Raw genomic sequence first — 24,153 nt, 5'->3', positions numbered from 1 at the left:
GGCCCGTGGCCATGCTCCTTGGCCAGCAGCTCCCCCTGAAGGCCTAGGGCTTGCGCTCTCCAGAGGGTGACTCCTCCTGGGAGGTGGGGATCTAGGTTGGCACATTTGTCAGGCGGGGGTTGTAACTCTATGAGCTGGCCCCAGCCTCCAGCTGCCCCCTTTCAGCCTGTCTAGAGGCTGCTCTCCTCGCAACCTGCAGCTTGTCTGGGAGGCCAGCTGCTCCAGCGGGGCCTTGCTTGGGGGAGGTGGCTTCCAGCTGCCCCCTGCCTTGCAACTGGTCAGGGGGACAGCCCTTCGGGGGGCTACACTGGCTTCCAGTGGCCCCCTCCATCCTGCAATCTGTTTGAAGGGGGTGTGACCAGGCTCTGTAGGCTGCCCATGGCCTTCTGGCCTTCCCCAGTGAGCTGTCTGGGGGGGCTGGGTTCCAGGGGCTGCTCTGCTCCAGTACTCTCCCCCCCCTCCCTGCAAGATGTCTGGGGTTCCGTCAGGGCTTTGGGGGCTGCTTCCTCCTCCAGTGCCCCCCACCCCTGTGACCTTCAGGCTCTGGGTTTGGTGCAGGCTGGTCCTTACCCAGTGTGGTGGCAGGCAAGATGGCAGAGCCCCAGCTGTGCTAGCCACCCTTTGTGCTGCAGCTGCCTCCAGTGGCCATCCTCAGTATCATGGCCCTCCCATCTCTGTGCCCCCTCCTTTTTGTGTCCTTCCTCTCTCTCCCCCACTCCCGTTCCATGTTATGGACAATAGCCTCATTACTTCCACTTCCCATTTTCTGGGCACGACCAAACCCTAATGAGGGTTTAAGTTAGGGAAAAGGAAGCTGCATATCAAATTTGGTGGTCCTAGATCTTATGGTTTAGGAGGAGTTCTTGAACAGATGGACTCACAGACAGACCAAGTTCTTACCTGAGTGTCATCCAGATAGTCCCAGAAACTAGAGTAGTATATGTTGAGGGCGAAGAACATTATCTGTTTACAAGTTAGAATTGATGTAAAGTTGAATTGTTATTGGCTTAGGTTCTGTAAATTCCCCTCGTGGTTCCCCCTTCCTGAATGAATTTATGGTGTGTGTGTGTGTGTGTGTGTGCGCGCGCACCTGAAATTGAGTGCACACGGCCCCCTGCAGAGAGTGCACATTGCCCAGGAAGGACAGTGAGGAAGGCCTATGGACCCAGAAGCTGCACATGGCCTGTAACACTGTCGATCCAACAAAGAGAGAGGGAACCCAAAAGAGGATCACCAAGGAGGACCTCCCGGGGGTGCTCTCTGCTCAGATCGCCTGGCCAGTGAACAGGTTCCAGATACCAACAGCATGAATCTCAGCATGAACTCCTTCTGGTGCCTGGTGCTCAGCCTGTATTTCGTCGGATTATAAGTGTGATTGTGAACAGTGAGAGTGAGTCTCCCCTCTCCCGTCCTTCCAGAGTTGGTTAAAGCAATTAAAGCCATTTGCACTTGTTACCTCGTGGTCCAAATCCATGTTAGGCTAAGGTTAGTTGCACATTTGCTACAGTATCTTACTGTAATAGTGTAATTCCTGCTGGATCAGAACAGATTGGTTGTCTTGGGTCCAGGGTTTATGATGCTGAAGGTCTCCTTCTGTTGATCACTATGCTTTTGCACGCCTCCACTGTTGCATGTATGCTCTCAACTGGACATACACCACTTGCTTCGTCTCAGGTCTGCTTATGCCCCCAGGTATGTAGTGTGCATCTCTCTCACACCAGCACTTAAATCAGAAGGGATTACTGCTCAGTTCCCTTTAAACAAAATCCCATCCTGTGTACACAGCTCATCTCTCAACTTGTTAGTAGCGGTTGCCTACTGTGACACTTAACTTTGCGATCTGGCCAGCCCTAGAGTATGAATGTTTTATTGCCTATAGCAACACATCTGGTTCAGTGCTTTGTTGGATTGCCTGGTGCTTTCCATAAAAGATGCTGTGGTATTTTAGCATGATGATAACCGTCGCCTCTTCCATAGAACAATCTGTTTCATACTCTAGAAGTGCTATCCTACTCCATATGTGCCCCCAGCAGTGACTTTCCTGGGCAGTATCTTACCTAGTACTGCCTAGTATTGGGGGCCTCAAATTTTTAGGGTTGCCAGGTGTCCGGTATTGTACCGGACAGTCCGGTATTTGCGCGCTCTGACTGGTAAAAAAAACAGAAAATACCAGACATGTGCAATGTCTGGTATTTTCTGATTTTTCTGGCTGCACACTGGACGGAAGCCTGGTTTGAGCAGGGGGAGCGGCTGGGAGTCTCAGCTGGGAGGCGGGGCTGTAATTGCCGCCAGGAGCCAGCCCTCAGTTGGCTGAGTGTGAGGAGGAGGGGAAACCTCCTCCTCGCTCGTATGTCGCCGGGAGCCTGCGTGGGACAGGCAGCAAGTGCCCAGGTCAGTCCCGCTCCCCACCGGTCAATTTGCTCAGCCCCTGCCCCTTCCCGGCTGGCTGGTTCTCCCCCACTTCCCCTCCTGATCTTCCCTGGCCAGGCCCCTGCACACCCCCTCCCAGCTCTGCTTCCCGCTGGCTTGTTCCTCTTCCTGATCTCTCCCAGCCAGCGCTGCTGCACCCCGCCTCCAGCTGTGCTTCCCACCTCCCCTTCCTTCCAGCCACCCTCGCGGCCCCCAATCTCCCCCAGCTGTGCTTTCCGCCCCCCCCCCTTACTCCCGGTCAGCCCCACCCTGTCCCAGCCGGTCCCCCTCCCTGATATCCCGTGTCCAGCATCATTCCGCCTGCCTCCCCCCCCCCACGATCGGCCCTGCTTCCCGTTGACCCCCCCCATATCCCTCAGCCAGCCCCGTTGCCCCCCCCTTCCTGGCCAGCACTACTCCCTTCCTAGCCAGTCCTTCCCCTCCCTCCCCCCATGAACCCATGAAGTATGTCCTGGAACTGTGACAGACAGGGAGCCTGCCTGAAGGTCCCACTGGACTACTGGGTGGGAGCCATCTAGGTAAGTTCCTGCTGCCAGAGCTTGCCTCTAGAAGCCCATTCCCTCCCGCATCCCAATCCCCTGCCCCAGGTCACCACCAAGACCCTCTGAAACTCCCTGCCCCTGAGTCAAACTCCCTCCCAGACCCTGCACCCTCTCCTACATGCCCCCCCCAGCATAATCCTCTCCTGCACCCATATCACCTGCCCCATGTCACAACCTCCTCTTTCACCCAAACCCCTCTCAGATCTCACACTCTCTCCTGTATCCCTATCTCAAGCTCCCTTGTGCACCCAACCTCCATACCAGACTCCACACCCCCTCCATAGAAAAGTGCAATTCTTGACCACTTACCAAAATCTTGCAGTGGCCTTTTAGTAAAAATTATTGCCCATTTCTTCCCTAGGTGTTCATCTTATTGGAATATGCCATTAATATTAGAATTCTGGACAGGTCCATGGTGACTCCTTCTTCTTCTTTTTCTGCTACATGCATGTATTCAAGCAGGAGAGTCGACAGCCTCTGTGGTCCCCTGGGTAAGCTCTGCACTCCTGGAAGGGGTGGCACAGGGGGCATCCCCCCCCTCAGCACCACCGGACTGCAGCATGTACCCCTCTCATCCTACAGACAGTCAGAGTACACAGTGCAGTCCTCCGGTGGTGATTTAAAGTGACCAGAGCTCTGCCTGCTGCCACTGCCTTAGTAGCAGTGGCTGTTCCCAGGAGCACTGGCCCTCTTTGAATCGCTGGGCCCCAGGGCAACTGCCCTCTTCCCATGCTCCCATCAGCAGGCTTCTATTCAGGACTTGTACTGCAATCAAATAGAGGACTTGCACTGCCCCATTACCCAGCAGTAGGTACTCTTAGGGGGCGGATGAGAGTTTTGTGGAGCCCCGGGCAGCACAATTTCGCGGGGCCCCCTTTGAAGAAAAAATAGAAAAAAGGCATCAAATGCACAGATTGAAGGCTATTTTTATATTAAATGTGAATTGGGTAAATTTGATAGAAACTTAATTTAGTTGGGTAATTTTTATTTTAATTATATTGTAAGTCATTCTTAAACAAAATTCTGCATTAATAATTTAAAAATTTCATTTGTATGTAAGTCTCCTCCCCCTCCTGCCTCACTCTCTCTTTCTCTTCTCCTCCCCCTCCTGCCTCACTTTCTCTTTCTCTTCTCCTTAGTCCTCCCCATCCTGCCTCTCACTTGCGGAGCCCAAACGACCATTTGCGCCATTTGCTTCCACGTGCCGGCCCGGCTGAGCGGCGCAGAACTCAGCTGAGCGCCACGGTGGGAGGCAAAGGGGGGCGGGACGGTATCGTACACGGCCAGGAGGCAGGACCTGGAGCGTTTGTCACAGCCTTCGCCTCCCGCCATGGCACTCTGCTGTGTTCTGCGTTGCTCAGCTGGGCCGCCGGGCGGGAGCAAAGGGCCCACCGGCCATTTGGGCCCCACATGGCAGCTTGGCACAGGGCCTATTGTAGCATGGGCCCAGGGCAGCTGCCCCGCTTGCCCTGCCCTATATCCGCTGCTGCTTAGCAGGAACTACTAGAACTCAAAGCAATAATGTCCCTTGTTTCATGAGTTTCTTCTTAACAGCATGCATTTACTCACTGGCTTCTGAATAGGTTTATTGTACATCATCCGTGCCAGGTCATACTTCTCCATTGTAATATTGCTGCTTATCAGTGTTGCTAGGATTACATTGCAGCTGGCTCAGCAATCTAGAATCTCAATGATCATTGATAGACTAGTGTAAGTGCAAATATGACAGTTGAAGAATGCCCGAGACCCTTCTTTTGCAGCACATGTTCATTGAGATTAGTCTGAATCTGCAAAAGCGGCAAGGAGTCCTGTGGCACCTTATAGACTAACTGAAGTGTAGGAGCATAAGCTTTCGTGGACAAAGACCCACTTCGTCAGATGCAAGTAGATCTGCTGATATCATCACTGGAAGTCTCTACATCCTTGAGCAGAAGTGCATGCTAGGATTCTTTTCCTTCCTGGGGCATTGGGTTATAAAGTGGTTCTATTTCCCATGTCACTTAACATAAGAACGACCATATAGGATCAGACCAAAGGTCCATCTAACCCAGTGTCCTGTCTTCTGACAGTGGCTAATGCCAGATGTCCTAGAAGGAGTTAACAGAACAGAGAATTATCAAGTGATCCCTCTCCTCTTATCCGTTTCCAGACCCTGACGAGCAAAGGCTAGGTACACCATTCCTACCCATTCTCACTAATAAGTACTGATGGACCTAATCTCCGGGAATGTATCTAGCTCTTTTGCATTGTAGGCTATAAACTGGACATTTTTTCTGCCTTTTGTGTTACTTTTCACTGTATGTAGACTAGATCATGATGCCTGCATTCTCTCTCAGTCTGTCTCTATGTTGCATCTTGGGTTCCTTTAGTTGAATCTGTGTACTTGTGTAACCTGGAAACCCTCTAGTGGCACTGAGACCACTTACAGAGATAATGAGTCTGTACTACAGCCTCAGCTACTAGCCAGCCAGCTTTTAGTTTATGTACTAAGTTGCAGAAGTCCCAGGTTTAATTCTGCCTGTTGGCGTTACCCTTGCTCTGTATAAGTGAATGTTGTTTGGATCCTTTCCTAGACAGTTTTGCAGGCATTGCTGTTTTTGAAGTATTTCTACAGGATAGATTTATTTCTTTCAGCAATCTAAAATGTTACAAGTAGATGCCAGAATTCTCAGCAGTGAAATATAGGTATCTATCCCTTCTACAGTTTCATAGTTTCCAAGTGTTTGTTTTAATTTTTTTTTTTTAGTTTCATTCTGTCTGGGGTCACAGTATTCATCAAACCAATTAGCTCTTCTGGTCTTTCACTTGTTTGTCCACCTTTCCCCCTCACCCATACCCCAGTGAAATAAAGATTTACCTTCATTTTTTCATCTTTTGCCCTGGTAGACAGTTCTGTATGCAGACTCAGTACTTGCTTCCATTCTTGGAAGGGATTTTGGTCTGGAAATCCAGTATTCTTGGTGTTCTGAGACATGTTGATTATTTGTTCTGTTTCTAGGTGCTCTGTTTTGTTTCCTTGTTTATCACACACACTGGCTACGTCTACACTGGCCCCTTTTCCGGAAGGGGCATGTTAATTTCAGAAGCCGTAATAGGGAAATCCGCGGGGGATTTAAATATCCCCCGCGGCATTTAAATAAAAATGTCCGCCGCTTTTTTCCGGCTTTTAAAAAAGCCGGAAAAGAGCGTCTACACTGGCCCCGATCCTCCGGAAAAAAGCCCTTTTCCGGAGGATCTTATTGTAGGAAGTAGGAATAAGATCCTCCAGAAAAGGGCTTTTTTCCAGAGGATCGGGGCCAGTGTAGACGCTCTTTTCCGGCTTTTTTAAAAGCCGGAAAAAAGCGGCGGACATTTTTATTTAAATGCCGCGGGGGATATTTAAATCCCCCGCGGATTTCCCTATTACGGCTTCTGAAATTAACATGCCCCTTCCGGAAAAGGGGCCAGTGTAGACGTAGCCACTATGTTGCTGTGGGTTGCACTAGACTGACTGTTGCCACAGAGTGCATCTACACTGCATCGCTATTTCGAGATAACTAGTGTTATTTTGAAATAACAATGTGAGTGTCTACACAGCCATTCCATTATTTCAAAGTAATTTCAAAATGATGGACGGCTTATTCCAAAATCTGTAAATCTCATTCTATGAGGAATAATGCCTATTCTGAAATAGCGATTTAAATAAGGCGTGTGTAGATGCTCCACTGCTGCTATTTCGAAATAGCCCCTCACCAGGGCCATTCTAAGTTATTCCTCCCCAGTGCCACCTAGGGCTCTAAATCAATATAGCACATCTACATTAGGGAAGCTTGCCTTGGACTAATTTTGAGGTTTCCCTGCTGTGTGGACATGCTATTTCGAAATAAGCTGTTTCGGAATAACTATTCTGGAATAGCTTCTTTCAAAATAGACATGCAGTGTAGACGTACCCACAGTGTTTATGTGCCATATGCTGGTAACATGAGGATTGATTCCATGTTTCTAGAACTACACAGCTCTTTACTAAGAGAACAGCTTAGAGTGGTATTACAGCAACAGCTAGCATTCATACCTTGTGCAAACAGACTGATTTCCTGATGCTTCCGCCAAACTCTTTCCTTTAAGTTCTGTTCAGGTTGCTACAGCGCCTGGGGTGCAGTTTGGATGAGGTCATAGGTGCTGGAACTATGGGTGATGCTGCACATTAGACACAGGAAGTAATGGTACAAGGGGTGCAGCAGCATCCCCCAGATTTTGCACCCCATGTTGGGGTCCCAGTCACTGTCCTGCTGCAGCCAGAGGTCCTGGCCATCAGCCCTGCTCCCTCTGGGGTTCTTGGTCACAGGCTCCACTGTCTGCCCTGGGGTCTCAGCCACCAGGGGCTCCGCAGCCTCAAGGGGTCCTGGTGTGTCTGCTACAGGCCTCAGAGCTCCAACTGTCAGTCCCACATCTGTCCCCAGCTGTATCACTAGCTTAGGGTGATGAGGGGCAGGATAGGGTAAACTGGCAGCGGGGAGAAAGTGGGGGACAGCTTAGCACCCAAACCATAAAAATTGATCCAGTGTCACTGTTGCTCCTGGCTTAAAGTGGTTTCCATCATATATGGTGTTTCATAGTTTGGTTCAGTATCTGTCATCACCTTCACTGTACGAATTATTTCAGCACAACCGTATCGTGTCATATCTACATATTACATGGATAGGTGTAGAATACTAAATATAAGTGAAATGAGCATCCACATAACCAAGTGAGGTTGAAAAGTTTCTCTCTGGATGACTGTTGAACATTGTAGAATTTTCCCTGACAAGCAGTACATACTTTGACAAAGCCAAAACCATCTGTACTGAGTTGTTGAGATTATGCTGTATGCAAGGGGACCGACAGACTTGCCTAGCTCCTGGGTAAAGTGGGGGACAGTTTCGCACTCCCGGAAGAGGGGGAGATGGGAGCAGACAGCCCTCAGGGATGCCCGGAGCATGCCATACGGTGGTCCATCCGCGATTTAAAAGGCCCAGTGGCAGCAGGGAGCCTGGGCCCTTTTGAATTACTGGGCCCTAGGGCAGTTGCCCTCTTCACGCCTTCCTTCCCATCAGCAGGCCTGGATCTTTGCCATCGCTACTTCATGTTCTCTACCACATAAGCTAAAGGAGAATTTCCATTAGCTACTATGACCGTAGGACTTTTCACATAGTTCTGATACCATTCAGGAGAGGGCAGTGGGACACGATCCATCACTCATTGAAGTCAATGGTAAAATTCTTGTTCATTTCATTGGGATGTGGTTCATGTACAAAATAGCCAGTTCCTTACCATATTTAGTCTTTAAATATTTTCCCAACATTTATAGACGATTTACATGAATTTAGTTATATCATGTTACAAAGTTTGTGCATCCTTCTTTTGAAACTTTCGGTATTGGGTGGACAAGAAATCTTTGAAGAATCCTTGCAGATTCCTTGGCTCCTCAGAGAATATATGTGGCCATTACATTTGGTGTGCTTTTTTTATTACAGGTTGTACCTCCAAAACCAGGGCTCTCTGGTCTGGCAACATCCGTGGTCCAGTTGGACCACAGATGTTCCTGGACCAGGGAGTCATGGCTGGGAGCCCCAGTGACAAGAAGACTGGTGGCTGGGAGCCCAGCAGAAATGGGGCAGCAGCAGCCTAGCCAGGAAAGTGGTTGGGACCGGTAGCAGGGAGGAGCAGTGGACTTAGGAGCCGGTAGCAGGAGACCTCCCGTGGTCTGGTAAATTCCCTCATTCAGAACGAGTCAGGTCCCAAGAGTGCCAACCAGAAAGGTCCAATCTGTACAGGAATAGCCCAGGTGGAACCACTGGAGAAGGGAACAAATTCTTTTTTTAATTGAGTCCTTTCTCCAATGATAATTTCTGATAGTATTGCCCTACCTTTTGTGGTGCAGTGAAGTAGACCCAAAATATGGGTGGCACATGAAAGCATAGGCAACATATAATGATATAATTTTGTAATGCACAGCCTTTAACTAGGTGGCCATCATAGACGTGCAATATGTGTAAGATTTCATCAGTTCTGCTGTGTTCACCTCAGTTATACCAAGCATATTGGATACTTCCTCCATGGTATATGAATGTACATTTCTAGCATTAAGGCTCTGTGACTTGATAAACAATATATAAGACTTCAAGGGCTATTGCCTTGATTAATTCATTCTTGAATTCCGTAAAATTTCAACTTATGTTGTTTCATATGTCAAAGCCTTGACTCTGCATATAGTCCTTTTTAATGCCTCAGAGGTTTTGTGAAACATTTCTGCCAGAATGTGATGTTTTATATCCAAAATAGCAATGAATTCAGTAAAATCTTCATATATTTCAACGTGCCTAGTCACATTCATCTCATTCTGCACACATGCAGCACCCCAGCAATGCGAATGATTCTTTGTGCTACACTACAAGGTTGTCAAGTGTTATTTATTTTGCATTACATGCATGTGATAGCTACAGCACTGATTTATGCCGTACAATTGAATTGAAACACTGACATCCAGCCCAGTAGTAGGCAAGAGCTGCTTCTCCTGCTAGAGGCCACAATGGTGCCCAGCTAGCATGAAGTCCCAAGGCAAAAACAATAGTAGCAACAGGCAAAGATCAAGAATGGGAAGTAGAATGGAGAAGTGATGAAGGACACAATAAGGGTCCAAGGATGAGGAACAGGTGGAGTCCAGAGTCTGACTGGCACTAAGCTGGTATGGCTTGGGAAAAAATTTGTTGCATCTCTAGAGGCTTGTGATTCCTGGTAACTGGTTCTGGAAATGTACTGACTCCTGTGAGAGCAGAGAATACTAAGTGGCTCTCAAAATCATTGGACCCAAGGATGGATGTCTCAGGAAGCAAAAAACAAAACAAAACAAACAAAAACACCACCCCACAGCAGTGAGTCTCAGACCCCAGGTCAACTGACTTGGGCTCAAGCTATGGGGCTAAAAGTAGCAGCTGATGATCTGAAACCCAGTGAGAGGTATGAGTCTCAGGGCCCAGACTATGCTGTTTAGCCTGGAAAGACAAACCTGAGACAGGTGAGCCAGGTTCTGAGACTTGCTGCTATGTGTTTTTGTAGACATCGAAAGTCTTCTCTATCTTTTGCCTTCTCTGGCTCTGTAATACTTTTATGTTATCCAATATACAACTCTTTAAACAATCGAGTCTTTAAAGAAGAATTAAAGGCATGCCTTATCTCTTTCCTTAATAAAATATTGGAAATGCAGATGAAGCATAGCACCAGTACTGCAGCAATGAGTGCCTTAGAAATGTTTGAGTAAACACAATTTGAAAACCTGGTCTATCTCTTGTGTGATACTGTTACCTCCAGATACAGTCTGCTTTCAGGCAGCTTCTTGGCCCTCTGATTGTCCCTTGAGGTCCAACATTTGCAAGCATTGCTTGAGATTTCTAGGTCTTAATCCCAAAGGAGGCACCAAATTTAGGTCTGATTTCTGCTAACGTAAAGCCCAAACATGAGAAGACAACTCCTGAGAGGAGCTGTCAAAAATCCTCTTTTTCCCGTGAAATACATTCAGCAGCTCTCTGGGAATGTTTGGCATTTTGCAGGATCAGAGCACTATGTATCCATTTTATGTTTTAGTTGATGTTTATTTCATGTTTTGAAGATGTAGAGTGCTGCTTAAGTGCTGACCATTAGTGTTTGTTTCCTGGACAGTCAAACTGCAGGATGTTTTTTTTAATAAATTTGAACTAACTTATTGTATTTACTATAATCTTATGGGAAAATAGTATATGATCATGTAATTAAAGACTATCATAGTGCAGGGGGATTGCATGGTTATTTTAGGATATTGCCACTGTTCTGTGCTGCTTTCAGGGCTGAGAGCAGTGCCTATTGGCCAGATGCCCAGTTTTGAAGACAGCACCATGCCAGCAGCAGCACAAAAATAAGGGTGGCAATACCATACCAAGCCATCCTTACTGCTGTGCTGCTACTGGCAGGGATTCTGCTTTCAGAGCTGGGCTCCATGCCAGCAGCCACTTCTCTCCAACTGCCCAGCTCTGAAGGCAATGCCAACAACACCAGCAACACAGAAGTTTGGGTAGCAGTACTGCAATTTTCCTCCTACAAGTATATTATGACTCTCCAACTCCTTTTCTGGTCAGGACCCCTACAATTACAAAACCACAGATTTAAATAGCTGAAATAATGAGATTTAGATTTTTTTAAAAACCTGTGACCATGAAGTTAACCAAAGTTACTGTGAATTTGGTAAGCCCCTACCTATGAACTTCCTTCTTCCAATGACTTTCTCACTTTACTCTCCTCATTGCCCTGGTGATCTGTGTCTGTGAAGAGGGAATAAAACCAGTTTCCCACTCTAGCCACTGCTGTCTGTGGCTTCCCTTCTAGGCAGGCTCCCAGTGGCTTCTGGCAGCCTGTCCACATTCTCAATGGTAGCACGTGGTAGCATCCTACTTCTCAGCTGGATTAGTGCCTGCAGCACAACTCTTGCAGGCAGTCCAGTGGGTCCCAACTCCTCAGCTGCAGATCCATGGCTGTAATGTGGCCAGGGAAGTGAGAGGTACATTCTTTGCTCCTTCCGTTTTCCCAGGAGGAAGAATATTTTGGAGGGAGGGGATAAAGTTGAGAGTGCAGGGATCTTCTATATTCTGTGCTGGGTACCCACAACCTCTATCAGGTCACTGCCTCATGTAACAGCTGCAGCAGTGAGACAGCCACCACTTAGGGCATTTTGAAATAACCTATTTTGAAATAATAACTTCTGAAATAACTATTTCAAAATAGAGTGTCCACACTGCAGGGAAGCATCAAAATTAGTGCAAGACAGGCTTCCTTAATATGGATGTGCTGCCTTGACTTAGAGCCCTAGGAAGCACTGGGGAGTAATTATTTTGAATGACTTTGAAATAGCAGCAGTGCAGTGTCCACACTACCACTATTTTGCAATAACTATTTTGAAATAAACACTATTCTTCATGGAAAGCAGGAGTTATTATTGCAAAATAACCAGCCTGCTATTTTGAAATAATGGGTTTGGTAGTGTGGCCGCTTCACTTGTTTAAGAGGAGTCATTATGAAGTAACTCCCTAGTGTAGACCAGGGCTTACAGAGCTGAGGTTATTTCCTGTCTCCAGATAGGTGTTGGTCTAGGTTGAGTTCATCAATTAATTTTTGTCAAGGTCCAAATTTCTTGGACAAGATATAGTTGATGTCCAGACTCCAGTGAAAATAATAATAGTTAAAAAAAAAAGCCTCTACAACAATAATGATAATAATAAGTAACTAAAAAGATTGGGGTGGGGGGTTTTGTTTAAAAAATCTGATGTTTTGAATTTGTCTATTGCCTACCTGTCACTTAAGGTTAAATTCCCACTCCATCATCCGCCAGGCTGCAAATACTTGTTGTTTACTGTTTAACAAGCAAGCTGCTATATAGACTGAAACAAGTGACTGCAGGATCTGGAGGAATTATTTTGCTGCTGTTTGGAAAACAGAAAGAAAAATAACATGCAATAAGAAGTCCTGTCTGATATAAATGCACTTTGGGCTGTATGATTATTAGTATTAACATGTGCAACTCCCTTTTCCCTCCCCGGGTTACTTGGGAGCAGATCACACTCACAGTTGTGCCTGGGTGCCTGATGGTTTTAACATAAAAGGAGATCCTGAGTACCCCAATGATGATGTTGTTTAGTTGGGGATTCCCTGTCCACCTTCTTGCTGCCATCCCTGATTTATGAAGAATATACAATGGTGGTGCCTCCACCTGGCTGGCCCTGTACACACTTAATGATGTGCTTTGGGAGCCTCCAGGAATAAAATTATTCCATCAATAATCTGTATCTAACTCCAGAACAACAATTACAAATTATAAATAATATACATCTAATTGATTGCATGAGAATGACCACACCTTTACTTAACAACATAAAGGAACAGGGTTTAACAGATTAACATTGAATAACTAACAAAGTACACAGAAATAATAGGAACTTTTCTATCTGGCATTTGCACTATCACCATTTATCCCACCCCAGAGTGTGCACTCCTCTGGATTCAGAATCCCAGACGCTTGCATGGGCACACTTGAAGATCTGCAGCTGGAGTGGAGGTTCTCTGTAGGTTGTGTGTGTGTTAGTCCAAGCTGTGCAGCCAGCTGCAAACTTCCTCTGTCACTGGAGCAGGCTCCACCAAATGCCAGCAGCTCTGGTTCACTGGGCTGGACACTCTGCCTCTCTTTGGACCCAGAGTTAGTCTATATCTCTGTCCTAGGCAGCACATTCCCAAAGAGCCCATTTACTTACAGCCTCTTTCTTTGTGCTGGTTTTTGTGTAGTCCTCCTCAGCTACAGGTGCAGCCAAAATCTCTCCCCTCTAGGGCAATCAGCAGCCTGCTAGATCCAAGCACCGCAGACTTTCAGTCCCAGGTTGTAGCCACAACTCAACAGCTTCTGGGCTGGATATAAGGCTCTTCCACAGCAGTCTGGCTCCCCTCTCCCAAAATGGAGAGCCCCCGACTTCTGAGCCCCTCTCTCAACATGCCTGGACAAGCCCTCTCTTCCTGGTATCCTCAAGGGCTCATGGGAGTTGTTGTCTCTAGGGCTAGATTGCAGCACACAGGATCCTCCCAGAAAAAGTCAGAGGCACCTTTAGTAAGGGTACTACATATATAATACAACATAACTTCTTTCATTTGAGATGAATTAATTGGACATCTCCTTTGAATTGAGAAGTCCTAAAAGAATGTCACTCTCCTTTTTTTGTCAGTCACACATCCTGAGGATGTCACTCTTACTTTTTTTCTTTTACGTAACTTATTCTGAAATGTATTGCAAATGTATAACAACAATTTAATGCTCCATTAAAACGTGTTTCAAGTCAACCTTCAGTTTTCCACACCAAGCTTGATCATCCTCATACTGTGTTTGGATGTTTTTCAGCATTAACAATTGATCCATGACATGTTCATATAAATTGAGGATGATCAAGCAAATTTGTCCAAAATCAAGTTTCGTCATTGTAAAATCTCTCTTCTGTCCCAAAGAGAGAGCTCACCTGTTCACAGCAGGATTCTGCATTATATTGTTCAAGAAATAATAAGGCTATCCTAGAACGAAACAAAATGGCAACAGAGAACCGGCCCAGTGCTCTTACTAGATCAATACATTTTCCCACTGTTTGTAATAGTCTTCAAAAATAAAGTTTAACCATAATTTAGAACATACATTTTCCTTTGTCCATACTACAAAGTACAAAGAAAGTATATCAACATCAGATGAAGGAAGCATGCATTATTTTATATTCAAAATAATTATTTTACTTTATGGAAGCCTTGTCACTTTTGTCATCAGTTTCTCATTTGTTTTTGTTTTACATATATGTTAGGAAGGGATACATTCCAAAATGAAGATTGGGGTTCTGAACCTTTCCTCTGTATTCAGGTGAAACTCCTATTAAACATAATGGGAGTTCTCCTTTTGTCCTAGAAGTCATTGTACTATTGAATATTAGAATAAATACATATAATTTAAATGTAAATTGCTCAAGAATAAACACACTGGATGTTAATCCTCTAATTAAAAATCAAAACAACACCTTCTCTCTATTGTTTTATATAATAATAGGACCTGTAAAAATTAATAATTCTCCCACGCACCCACCCCAAAACAACTTGAATGAGTATGAACTACTGAACAATTGATGATGATACAGCCGGAACAACAGACTAGTCCTGCAGCTGAATGTACTAGGAATGTCCTAATATGACACTGATTTAAATGGTAACTGGACAGAATGCTGAAAGTTGAAAGTAGGAATTAAGAAATCCTCCGGAAAAGGGCTTATTTTCTGGAGAATCGCGTCCAGACTGGCGCTTTTCTCCGGCTTATCCCCAAGCCGGAAAAAAGTGGCAGCCATGTAAATGCAAATGCCGCGGGGGATATTTAAATCCCCCGCGGATTTGCAATTCCGACTGGTCTAATCTGCATCCCTTTTCCGGAAAAGGGGTGCAGTGTAGACACAGCCTCTATGTAAAAAGGTGGATGATAAAGTAGAAGAGAACCTGTAATAGTTATAAAGACCTCTATCTTACCCTAAGTTGTGTGGGACACCAATCAACTCAATTGAACTTTTCACTGTTGCAAAGATCTGCCTGTGTGCATCTCTTTGCACAATAGCCTCTAAGAAATTGCTGGTTCTTATACACAGCTACAGATGTGCAACATATTTTACAGATACTTTAGAAATAAGGATTTTATAAAGTAGATTACAAACAAACACCAAGATGTGATTGGGAATTAGACAAAAGGGGAGGGGGCGAAATTACCAGATATAAAGATTATTTGCTTGCTTTAGGTTTTGTGCTTTACATTAGTTCCATTTTTTAACAAAAAATAGAGGTGTTTAGACAAATGTTAGAAACTGTCATAATCTATTGTCAAAACCCAGTTCTTCTAAAGAGGCAAAAGAGGTTGCATGGTGTTATGGGATCAGCAAGGTCATTTCAGGTATAGAGGGTATTGCTATATATATTACTTTTTTCCCCATTATATAAATGCATCATTTAATAGTTCTGACCTTCCTAGGATAGACTCACTCAGGCAGATTATACATGGGGTTTTCTTTTTAAACAGATAATATCTGATAAGACATCAAAGCAAAAAACTGAGGATGAAAGTTTACAGAATAAATTGCAAAAACCGTTAATTGTTGGTGTGTGGGTTTTTTCAGTGTTCAGTGACTCCATAAAATTTTCAGCTGAAAACACATATTCTTTAAGTATATAGAAAATCAGGACAATGGTTTTACAGATATAGCTAAGAATATTATTAAAAATATCCAGTGGATTATTTTAATACACTTGATCTGTAATGACTTGTGTGTGCATATGATTTAACTGCTTAATGCTCTAAAGTGTATTACTGCTGTCATGCAGCACACATTTGAAATCCTGAAAGAGTGATACTATAAACCTTAATTATTTTATTGCTTATGTCACTTAATGTATGGTCTTGACAGCCAGTTGTAAACTACATATTCTACTGACCATGATTTTGAAATTTTATAAAAAACAGTTCATTTAGTTTATAATATAATGGGGCTTTTTTGCCTTCTAAGAAAAAGAGCTTATCCGACAGCGATAAAGATGCGTGACCTTTCAGATGTTAATTTCAAATCCTGGTGCTGTAATACTTAATTTGTGTCCAGTTTATGCTGCAGATTATTATTGAGAAAAAATTTGTGATTAATTTAGGAGTAAAAAATAACAAACACCAATTGTTTTCTTCTAAGTACAGTCTGTTTGCTAAAATGAACCCTGGGCAATATTAAAAATAAATTCAAAAATCAGGAACTCTGAATAGTTACTGAGCAATGGTGTTTGTAAATTAGCTTTCAGATGTAAATTTCACAATCACTAAATCATTCTAAATATTGGGAAAGTATGTGTGTGTGTGTGTGTGTGTGTGTGTGTGTGTGTGTGTAGCAAGATTTTTAGTCAGTGTAAGGAAGGATGCCAGAATCTTGCCCATAGAATGAGTACAGAACTCAGCACACAGTTGAGTTGCCCTTACAGAATTTTTATATCTTTCATTTCAGTGACTATTTCAACAAGTACATTCTTCGATGGCTTACTGGTAACAGGACTCTATACATCTACCAGCGTTCAGGCTTCACAAAGTGTTGGTGGCTCTAGCGCTTTTGGATTTGGTAAGTCTAATGTGATTAACAAACCTAGATTTGTATTTGTCCTAATTCAAAATATTCTGCAACTCAAGATAACACATGCTTAGTTTGTAGAGCAATTAATGAGAAAACAATTATTTAAATAAATTGATTTTTATATTGAGTGCTGGGACCTGATACAAAACCTACCGAAGTCAAAAGAATGTTATTGAGCCTGTGAGCTTTGGATTGGCTCAAAATAAATGAGCAAAACCAATCAAAGTCTTCATGCCAACAAAAGAGGCCGCTGAGTCCCCTACACATGTACTATATATTTGAGAGTTTGTTTGTTGGTTTGCTCAAGAACTCCTCTTAAACGGTAAGAGCTAGGACCATCAAATTTGGCAGGCCGCTTCCTCTTATCCTAACATAAAGCAAGGTAAGTGTTTAGTTGTGCCAGGAAAATGAGATGTGCATAGAATAGGATTTCTTCTCAGAGAACTATACAGAAAAGAGGCAGAATCACCAGGAAGATGAATGGGACTGGCTGGGGGCATGGCCACTCCCCCTCCTCCACATCTAGGACTGCCCCAGCCTCGAATCTCACACCCCCAGTTACCTTTGAAGGAGGGCTGAAGGGGTAAAGTTCCTTCCCCTCAATTTATAGAGGAACCTGGCTGTTCCCCTTTGCCAGGGAGTGAGGGGAAAGTGCACAGTTTGCTGCATTCCTCACTTGGGCTGGGGAATGCAGAGGGCAGATGAACCTGGACTCCCCCAACTGGGGGACATATACTTCTTCCCTGGCTGTGCTCACTGGAGCTGCAGCAAATTGCTTCTCATATAACCAAACAGAAAAGAGACAGAATCACTAAATCAAGTACAGGCCTCAAAATTAACCTTACAGAGTGACTGTTGAACAAGGGCTCAGGTCGGGCTCAGGGAGGGCAGGTGCTCAGGGCAGGGCATGCAGAGTGACAACTCTGCCCACCAGCCCCAGGACACGGCTGCCACAGCAGAGCCATTCTGAGCCAATGGTGCCCCCCTCCCCCCAGATGTGTAGCTCCATGCTGACACCATTGGAAGGAGTGCCTCCCTCCCTCCCTAACCCTCCCCACTGACTATGGCAGCTCTATGCTGGGGGCAGAGTAGGAAGCACCCCACCCCAGCCACATCTGCTACATGCTGGTGCCAGAAGATGAGGCACCCCCCAATCCATAGCACCCAAATCTGAGCTGCTCCAGAGCTGCCACTGGTGAGGAACAAGTGGTTCTTCCATGGCCCCCATCCAGCCTAACCTGGACCTACCCCAATCAGGGGACACCCACCCCTGGAGAGGCACTTCTCACCTGGTCCCAAGCTACTGTGATGAGAGGTCCTCTCTCCCTGGGGCAGCCTGCATACTGAACCCCTCATCCCCAGCCCCGCTCCAGAGTAATGATTTAAACAAAGCATGTACATTTTCATTTTATTTTCCAAAAAGCAAACATTAATTGAGTTAAGAGCTCGAGCAACGCTGAGTAAATTGTCTAGTGACACTATAAAAGTGGTCACTTTTTCCCTGCTTAGTGGATACTCCCTACCTTTGGAAATATCGAACTGCTTTAGAAAGGAAGTGATCTGTCTTCTGCCTACACTGTTTTTGCAAAAACATATGCACATGCCCCCTCTCCCTTCCCATGTAAGTGATACATAGCTATTTAAAAATGATACAAAGTCAAAAACTTTAAACTTGGCAAATGATAGATTTAATTACCCATGCAGCCTTAACTTGGCATTCATGCATCTAACCTGCGCTATGAATGAAGGCCTGTTGGAGCAAAATAGTATGTGATCATGTAATTTTGTCTCGTATAATGGGACAAAATTAAAATTGCATGGGCAAACATGAAGCTAGCATTTCTTAATATTTAAGTGCTTGACTGCAACTTCTAACATTCTTTTATGCATCTTTTTATGTAATTTTCTTGGGTTTTGTTACAAGAAAAATGGAGATTAAACTTTTGTATGTAGTTGTTAAAACCTTTTTCCACTGTATATCTTCTATAGAGTTTGAATTCTGAGTCATCAACTCTATAGTATAGACCTTTCCCACTTGAGACATAGGATCAATTGTATTAGCTGCTGGTGGCAAATTAGGCTGATAATCAAGGTGTTAAAAAAATGGCTCTGGCACCAAGTGCTACATCCATGGGATTATCCTGACCTGGCTCTTTTTTTTCCCCCTTATACTCCCCTTCCCCCCCAACCAGGAGTGAGGGACTGGCTACTGGTATTCCCCACTGTGGAGGGTCCGGGGAGGCGAATTACAACAACCACAATATTTTCCCCTTCACCCACCATGAGCTATAAGAGCACCTCCTTGAGGAGGCATCCCCTAAGGGTGGGATAGGAAACTGTGGCCATATATTAGAACCAGGAGACTGCGTGGGGGATCCCTGTTCTTTCCTTGTCTCACTCTTCCCCTGCTCCTCTAGGCCAGCATTTCCTAAACTATGGGCTATAGCCCTGTGCCGGTCCGTGGGAAAAAAATACCGGGTCTCAGCGTGGCTGCTGGGGTGTTTCGGGCTCCCGGCAGAGGCATAGGGCTGGGGGGGGGGGGGATGCTGGCCTCACCTGGGCTGCAGGAGGAGGGAGGTGCCAGGAACCCAGTGTTGGACTCAAGGGAGGGAGGTAAGGAGGGCCAGGGAATCAGCGCTGGGCTCAGCATGTCTGCGTGGTTTGGGGGGAGGTGCAGGGAAACGGAGCTCCGCTGGGCGGCGAGAGTGAAGAGGTGTGGGGTGCTGGTCTGAGCTGGGCTGCGGTGGGGAGGTACGGAGCTCAGAGATCAGATTGGCTGCAGGAGAAGGGAGGTGCTGGGAACCTGGAGCTAGACTCAAGGGGAGGGAGGGAGGGGCAGGCAATCAGAGCTGGGCTCAGCAGTTCTGCGGGGCTTGGGGGGAGGTGCAGAGAACCCGTGCAGGGCTCAACTTGGCTGAGGTGAATAGGGAAAGGCATAGGGAATAGAAGGGTAGCTCAGGTGGGCTGTGAAGGGCTGCAGGGAACTGGTGCTGAACTCCCTTGGATTGTGGGGGATGGTTTTGGGGGAGGTGCAGGGAACCAATGGGGGTGGGCAGTTCAGTTGGGTTGCAGGGGAGGGAGGAGCAAAGAAGCCTAGTGCGGGGGGGGGGGGGACTAGGAGCCCTGAAATGACCTCCCCGGTCCAAAAAATCTCTCATCTGGGACCAGTTAGGTCCAGAGGGTGCCAGACCAGGGAGGTCCAACTCCTACCCAAATCTCCTCCTTGCACCCTCCCTCCTAGCCAGATACCCTACCCCCAATCTGCTCCTGCTCCTGCCTCCCGGACTGCCCATGCAGCGTCAGGTCCCCCAAGCCATGGCCCGGGCTGGGTGGAGGATGCAGCCAGGTGAAATAGTGAAAATTTATTCATTTTTCATTGTTTTTTTATATGCATTTATATTTTTGGGCTGTAAAACACAGTACTGAAAAAAAACGGGTTCCAACTAAAGTTAAAGGTTTGGGAAACCCTGGTCTAGCCAGCTTTCTATCAATCATACAGTCCACTTATCCAATCCATATTCCCTTAACTTGCTAGCAAGAATATAGTGCGTGACTGTATCAAAAGCTTTGCTAAAGCTAGTACTGGGGGCTTTGGGAGGACCAGAAACAATTTATTTGCATATTCATCATTTGCTTAATGAATATGCAAATGTGCAAATGAATGTTACCGGTCCTCCAAAAGCTGGAATGGATTTACTGGTCCCTGTGTCAAAAAGTTTGGAAACCCCTGATATGGACAATTTGATTATTTTTGTCCAGAGTTTTAATAAAAGATTGAAGGGGGGATTCAATTGTTCTTAGTTTTATCATTGAATTCCTTGGTAAAAATTAAAGCAATGGTAAAATTAGGCCAGTGCAAAGCACTTTTGAAAATCCCACAGTAAATGTCTGTGAATAATTTGCAGCCACCAGTTTTTGCAGTTCTTCACTTAGAAGTATTTTCTACATTCATATAAGAAGACTAGGTGAATATCACAAAGATATTGTCATATGCAGAGTTGGGAGAAACCAACTACCAGTTGATCCAGTCTGCTGCCAATTTTTTTCACAAAACTAGTCCTTTAGGTTTGTTTCTTTGTCTCTCTTACATGAAGTTTATAAAAATTGGTAATAGAGATGTAGCCATGTTAGTCTGGTCTTGCTGAAACAAAAGACAGGACTATGCAGCACTTTAAAAACTAACAAGATGGTTTATTAGGTGATGAGCTTTCGTGGGCCAGACCCACTTCCTCAGATCAAATTTGATCTGAGGAAGTGTGTCTGGCCCACGAAAGCTCATCACCTAATAAACCATCTTGTTAGTCTTTAAAGTGCTGCATAGTCCTATCTTTTGTTTTATAAAAATTGTAATACTTAAACTCTCAACATTTGGTCAAGACTTGATGATGATTTTTCTTTAAAAAACAACACTTACTTATTCTCAGATAACAGAGGCCTCCACAGTCATTAACTCCAACCAAGAACATTTTGTCCAAAACAGATTGGACATTTTTGGTACTATTATGACTATTTGTGACCTTTAATTTTATCTGTTCACTGAGAAGTGACTGTTGCATCCAATCTTCTGCTTATCTACATAGTCCTTTTACTGACACAGTTACTTTCTCTGTAACACTTTGTTATGACCTTTGCTACTGAAAAGAAATAATGGAGGCTAAATTTCCTGTACGAGATGTAAAAGTGGTGCCTGCAGTATAAATATGTCTGACCAGCTAAATGGGTAATTATTCTGCAGCACATCTAAGTGAGAGCAAAATATACGTTTGGCATTTGCACTAATCTGGTTATCTACATGAGTACATTTTGTAGGTTAACTGTGAAAACCTTGTTTATAAGAATCTTAAATAATTAGGCTGTTACATTCTCTGTTACAACATACATCATTAGCACTGCCCTATAGTCCTGTAACTTTCATATAACAAACCTATATACTTAAACAAAATTCACTGAGTCTATGACTAGTCTGTTTTATCTCCAAATAATAAAATAACTCATTTTTATTGATAATGATGTTGGTTTTAATACCATGTATTGGTTCAGTAATATTCACTTATGATGCCTACCAAAACAGTACAATTTTCATCCGTCCCAACTCTACTTAGCTTGTGCATCCTCTTGCTCTGCAAAATAAACTTTCAGAGGGGAGCAAAATGCACAGATCTTAGGTACTTTTTATGGTGCCTGAGATAGCTTGGGAATTGTATACTGAAGTCACCAACAGCATGCGAGTCATTGAAATCTATAATGCTGGAAGAAGAAGAAAAAAGGTGCTTTTCTCACCAGTAATAAAACCCAGAAAGGGCATAGAAAGTAGGATGGAGTAAAAGAGAAAGGAAACAGCCTTTCCTTTCAATAGGGAAGGAGCATAAGGTTAAAATGGTCCCTCCCTCTCACGGTCCATAGAGAAAGAGATGAAGGTGAAGAACAATTTCATTGTTTAGAAGAACTGTAAAGCTGAAATTATTGCAAACTGAAGTTAGTGCATAACTAACTTGGGGTACGTCTAGACTACAGGCTTTTGTCGACAGAAGTTTTGTCGACAGTATCTGTCGACAAAACTTCTGTCGACAAAGAGTGTCTAGACACATTCAGTTCTGTCGACAAAGCAAGCTGCTTTGTCGACAAAACCCTGTAGTCTAGACACAACTCTACATGCAATAACACCTTCTGTCGACAGAACTCTGTCGACAGAACTCTGTAGACAAAAGGTGTTATGCCTCGTAAAATGAGGTTTACCAGCGTTGACAAAACTGCTGAGTTCTGTCAACGTTATATCGACAGAACTCAGCGGTAGTGCAGACGCAGGTATAGTTTTGTCGACAAAAGTCCACTTTTGTCGACAAAACTCTGTAGTCTAGACACACCCTTGTTTGATGGCTCTCAGTCTCTTTGAGGTCGAGTACCGTTGTCGGATAGTATTTTTATCAGGATCCATGCAATAGAGGATGTACCTTCATATTTGATTTTTAAAACTGTAAATTATGGGGATTATTCAGAGTTTATATGATATTTTATTACACATCTGAAATTTCTGGGATGACCAACTTATTGTCTGACTATAATCTTGCAATATGAAATATCAGATATCAGATTTTTTAGTAATTTCCTCACAAAAATAAGCAGTATATAGTATGTTTAATTAGGCCTAACTAAGAATGATGGGTGATAATATATTTAATAGCGTCTAAGCAGGTTTGGTCATATATAAAAAAGCAAATATATTTTTCCCTAAATTTGTTCATTGACTTTTTCATCCATAAAATGTGTGTTATGTTGTGCTCCTCATTGTACCCAATATTTAAACAAAACAAAACATGATCTCTTTTTTTATTTGTTAGATATTGTTTTCTAAACTTAACTTTTTAGGTGTTAACATATTCTTGAAATAATAAATAAAAAGACTCAGCAAGACTGTCTAAAGTGTGTGCAGTCCTGACCAAAAGGATTTCAAAGCCTAAAGGCCAGAAAAAATTAAAGCAGAAGATATGCCAAGTCAGTCATGCATAGTTTAAAATACCTAATTTTTTCTTGTCGATATGAATTCTGAAACATGATGCCCCAGGGAAGTCTTCTGCTTAATTATGAATATCCCTTTATGCGTTGCAGAAAAAATGTTTTCATCTCTGACCTGTCTTTTACGCTGCAGTTCAAACCATGCAAACTGTAGGGCTCATTGTGTTAGCTTAAATGGTATTGTTTAAATACATTTGAGATACAATCTCATTTAATTTTTAATTGCTCTTTTTCCTTGCTTGCTCTTAAGTTTAAATAGTGACACTGTGAGATTTACAATTCGTATTTAGATGATCATGAAGACCTGATGCTATTGTGTACTTTCGTAATAGTGGCAATAAAAAATAATCATGAGAGAAATGTTGATACAGGTTAAACCTCTAGTTTGGCATCCTCGGGACCTGACCAGTGCCATACCAGAGAATGTGCCGAACCATGGGAGGTCAATATTGTCTAGCATTACCAACACTTACACTGCTTATTGGGCTCTTAGAAGACAGGGGTAAGTTAGAGCTAAATGATAGCACAGAACACAGAGAGCCAGGACTGGTGGCTGTAAACAAACTTTGAGACTGGGTGAAACTTGGCCACACCCATGATAAGTAGACACCTGGCTAACTAAAATCATGCTGGACCATGGATGTTGCTGGACCAGAGAGTGCCATACTAGAGAGGTTCCACCTGTAACAGTTTTTAGTTTTAGGCTTATTTGGCTACTTATACTGTGAAGAGTGAAAGCCTCCTGGATAGTAATCTGTACAGAGCAGGATCCGATTCTAGAGGAATTAGATAGTTTTTAAAATGTATTAGCCACAATGCTTAATGTATTTCAGGGTCATTGGAAGCAAAGAAACAATAGAGAAAATGGCACGCTGTTACTACCTGAAAGAAACAAAGCACATCACTAGGAAGGCTAATAGTCACCTATTTCTTTGTTGATGTTACCAGAGCAGATCTCCCTATCT

General features: G+C 44.1%; 1 protein-coding gene across 1 annotated transcript in view; it reads left to right on the top strand.

The window, feature by feature from the left end:
* The window catches only part of RELN (reelin), a 500,016-nt gene that overhangs the window by 62,954 nt on the left and 412,909 nt on the right, over positions 1-24,153 (top strand). Inside the window, exon 2 of the mRNA XM_006137543.4 lies at positions 16,553-16,663. Coding sequence (XP_006137605.3) covers positions 16,553-16,663 — 111 coding nt within the window. The remainder of the gene's footprint in view (positions 1-16,552; positions 16,664-24,153) is intronic.

This window comes from Pelodiscus sinensis, chromosome 1 (genome assembly GCF_052426305.1).
Source record: "Pelodiscus sinensis isolate ZL-2025 chromosome 1, ASM5242630v1, whole genome shotgun sequence".
In the NCBI taxonomy this organism is placed as follows: domain Eukaryota; kingdom Metazoa; phylum Chordata; order Testudines; family Trionychidae; genus Pelodiscus; species Pelodiscus sinensis.
Note: the sequence above shows the minus strand (reverse complement) of the source record. Positions and strands in the feature narration are given on the sequence as shown.